General features: G+C 50.7%; 1 protein-coding gene across 1 annotated transcript; it reads left to right on the top strand.

Moving 5' to 3' along the window:
• Positions 1–1,585: 1,585 nt before the first annotated feature.
• Positions 1,586–2,521, top strand: LOC116501342 (olfactory receptor 14C36-like). The gene has a single exon (XM_032206858.1). It carries the CDS (start codon positions 1,586–1,588, stop codon positions 2,519–2,521), a length of 936 nt encoding a protein of 311 aa, XP_032062749.1.
• Positions 2,522–3,586: the final 1,065 nt, after the last annotated feature.

Below are 3,586 nucleotides of genomic sequence, written 5' to 3'. Positions count from 1 at the left end.
CCTGGTGTGTTGGGATGCCTACTTCAGGAGTGGTTTCCACAATGCTGATGCCATACAAGCAGTGGTGCCTTCTCACAAGGAACCAGGGAAGCTTCCTACAGAGCTGCGTTATGAGATATTTGGGTCCATGGCTATGGCTATTGTCTCTGCCACTGAAGTTTTTGAGGAGACAGCTAATCGTTAAAGCACCAGAGCCTAATTGACTCCTCGTGGGCTGATCAGCAAAGCCCCCAGAGGGGTGATTCCAATGCCTTGGGCTGGGCCTCTGTTATTGAGCTGGGTCAGTCTTGTGGGACAGATAAAACAAATTTCAGAAAGTCCCATGAAGCAGAGAGACAGCTGTGCCCAGGAGCAGCTCCTCTGCACAGCGCAGCAGAGCTGGAAGCTCTGACCACAGCTGGTTCTGGCAGAGGAGAGGAGAGAAGAGAAGGAAAGAGGGCTTGGAGGCAGTTGGCAGTGGGAGGATGCTGAGAGCTGCCTGCAGAAGAAACCTGCACAGCCCTTGACAAGGTAAGGGTCTGGCTGCAGGGCCATGCTGCAGGTCCTGGAAGGGTCTCGTGCTGGGTGTTGTTTCTGGGAGGGCAGTGGGCAATGCAGTAGGCTTTGAGAGTCCTGCTGGGTTGCAGTGCGAGGTGAGGAAGTCTGGCAGAAGCTCCTTGGAGTGTCATTACCTTGCTATCCCCGATCAGATAAGACAGGTGTGGTCAAGCGTCCTCCAGACCCTACAGGGGTGCAGCTGGGATATTGGCACACTCCAGCTTTCAGATATCCAGCTCTGTCTGTGGGGCATCCTCCTGAGCTGCAGGCTGCTCTCCAGCAGGATGCAGCTCTCTCGTGGCATCGTTGTGTTATCCAGGTGCCTGAAGGAGAAGACACATCCTTGCTAAGGCCATGTCCGTGCTGCTGGATGGCTGTCTGTGGGCAGCTGGTTTGAGGCTTCTGCACTCCTATATAGGAGGGAAGAGCTGAGATCCTGATCACACACCCAGAAATAAGGTGAGGATTCTGTCCATCTGCCTTTTGAGTTGGGCTTCTCTGCTCTCAGCTGTCTCCAGTTTCTTCTCGTGCCCAAGCTCACTGCTGGGCAGATCTGCTCTGCTCAGTCTTCACCAAGGAACAGTCCTTTTGCCTCCTGGCATCCGCAAGATTTCACCAGGAGCACGCATGAAAAGTCACAGAGTTCAACTATCCAATAATTCACCTAAGCATTACAGGGCCAACCGAATAACATTAAAGCAAGTAAAACACTGCTCTAAATGCAGCTCTGCTCTGCATTCAGATGCGTTGTTTGCAAGAAAATGCCGCAAACTCATTGACCTAACAAGTAGACTGAACTTGAGTTTCCCCCATGTTCCTGATTCCCTCCTGCTGCAGGTAGGACTCCTCTGCAGCCCACAGCAGCCCCTGCTCCCGATGCCACTCAGCCAGCACCAGCCACAACTCAAGCAGGAGAGCTGCAGAAAGGTTCTGCTGCAAAGAGAGAGGCTCTGTTTGGGGGTTCTGTAAGACTTGTAATAGGTTTTCCTCATCCAAATCAGTTCTAACTTTGTTCTACCTTTTTCTCTCCAACAGAGAATGTCAGAAAATGCCCAACATCAGCTCTGTGAACGAGTTCCTCCTGCTACCATTCGCAGACACGCGCAAGCTGCAGCTCCTGCACTTCGCGCTCTTCCTGGGCATCTACCTGGCTGCCCTCCTGGGCAACGGCCTCATCCTCAGCGCCGTAGCCTGCCACCACCGCCTCCACACCCCCATGTACTTCTTCCTCCTCAACCTTGCCCTCCTCGACGTGGGCTGCATCTCCACCACTCTGCCCAAAGCCATGGCCAATGCCCTCTGGGACACCAGGGCCATCTCCTATCAAGGCTGTGCTGCACAGGTCTTCCTTTTAGTTTTCCTGGTTGGAGCAGAGTATTCCCTTCTCACTGTCATGGCCTATGACCGCTATGTTGCCATCTGCAAGCCCCTGCACTACGGGAGCCTCGTGGGCAGCAGAGCTTGTGCCCAGATGGCAGCAGCTGCCTGGGGCAGTGGCTTTCTTGATGCTGTCCTGCACACGGCCAACACATTTTCCCTGCCCCTCTGCCACGGCAATGTTGTGGACCAGTTCTTCTGTGAAATCCCCCAGATCCTCAAGCTCTCCTGCTCAGATGCCTACCTCAGGGAAGTTTTGTCTCTTGTGTTTAGTGTTTTTTTAGGCTTTGGTTGTTTCGTTTTCATTGTGCTGTCCTATGTACAGATCTTCAGGGCAGTGCTGAGGATGCCCTCTGAGCAGAGCAAGAACAAAGCCTTTTCCACGTGCCTCCCTCACCTGGCTGTGGTCTCCCTGATGGTTAGCACTGGCATGTTTGCTTACCTGAAGCCCCCCTCTGTCTTCTCCCCATCCCTGGACCTGGTGCTGGCATTTCTGTACTCAGTGGTACCTCCAGCACTGAACCCCCTCATCTACAGCTTGAGAAACAAGGACCTAAAGTATGGAGTGAGGAGACTGTTCCTATACATGCTTCTTAAGCATCAATAATATAGTTATAATATATAATCATAATTATTTCAAATTATTGTTATTCGTGTCATTTCATTTTTATCATTATTTCACTAATATTATTCTTAGCATCCTGCCTGTTAATTAATTTCTTTACTTTGACCAAATCATCTAATCTACCTGTAGTACTAGTCCTCCAGTGCAAATAAAAACAATAATGAAGCCATCAGAAATTCATTGGTGTCAGCATCCCTCTCTTCTGATCTCCTCTGGAGGGGCTCAAGCTACCACATGCAGGAGCAGCCCCGGTGGCCCTCGGGGCTGCCCCTCACTGCCCATTGGGCTCTGCCTCTCTGCTGCCTTTGGGTCGGGGCTGCTGCTTCCCTGGAGCCATGGCCATGGCCAGCAGCAGAACGTGGTCTGGTAGGGAGTGTAATGTTAGCATAACATAAATTATGTGGTATAAAGGGTGGATATATGTCCTGGTTTCAGTTAGGACAGAGGTAATTTTCTTCCTAGTACCTTGTAGAATGCTATGGTTTGGCTTAGGATGAGAAGAGTGCTGGTAAGACGCTGATGCTTAATTGTTGCAGAGCAGTGCTTACACCAAGCCAAGGACGTCTCAGCTTCTCACTCTGTCCTGCCAACGGGCAGGCTGGAGGTGCAGTAAGAGCTGGGAGGGGACAGACCCAGGACAACTGACCCAAACTGGCCAAAGGGGTATTCCATACCATCTGACGTCATGCTAAACAATAGATAGGGGTGGCTAGCCATGGGGAGGAGGGCTGGACTGCTCGGGGTTAGGCTGGTCATTGGTCAGCGGGTGGTGAGCAATTGCATTGTGCATCACTTGTTTGTACACATTATTAGCAGTAGTACTATTATCATCATTATTGTTATTATTGTAATTGTTATTATTATTTTCCTGTCTTAATAAACTGTCTTTATCTCAACTCACAGGCTTCACTTTCCCGTTTCTCTCCCCCATCCCAGAGAGGGAGGGCTTACAGTTCTGTAAGCACACCAGGTCAGTGATCTCCTGTGCATTCAGCATCTCAATAATAGAATGCCTGCTTTCTAAAACTCCTATTTGAGTCTTAGAGA

Source organism: Aythya fuligula, chromosome W (assembly GCF_009819795.1).
Source record: "Aythya fuligula isolate bAytFul2 chromosome W, bAytFul2.pri, whole genome shotgun sequence".
NCBI lineage: Eukaryota > Metazoa > Chordata > Aves > Anseriformes > Anatidae > Aythya > Aythya fuligula.
Note: the sequence above shows the minus strand (reverse complement) of the source record. Positions and strands in the feature narration are given on the sequence as shown.

What these genes read in the sequence shown, in the direction of transcription:
- LOC116501342 (XM_032206858.1), top strand. Translation starts at nt 1,586, where the DNA reads ATGCCCAACATCAGCTCTGTGAACGAGTTCCTCCTGCTACCATTCGCA.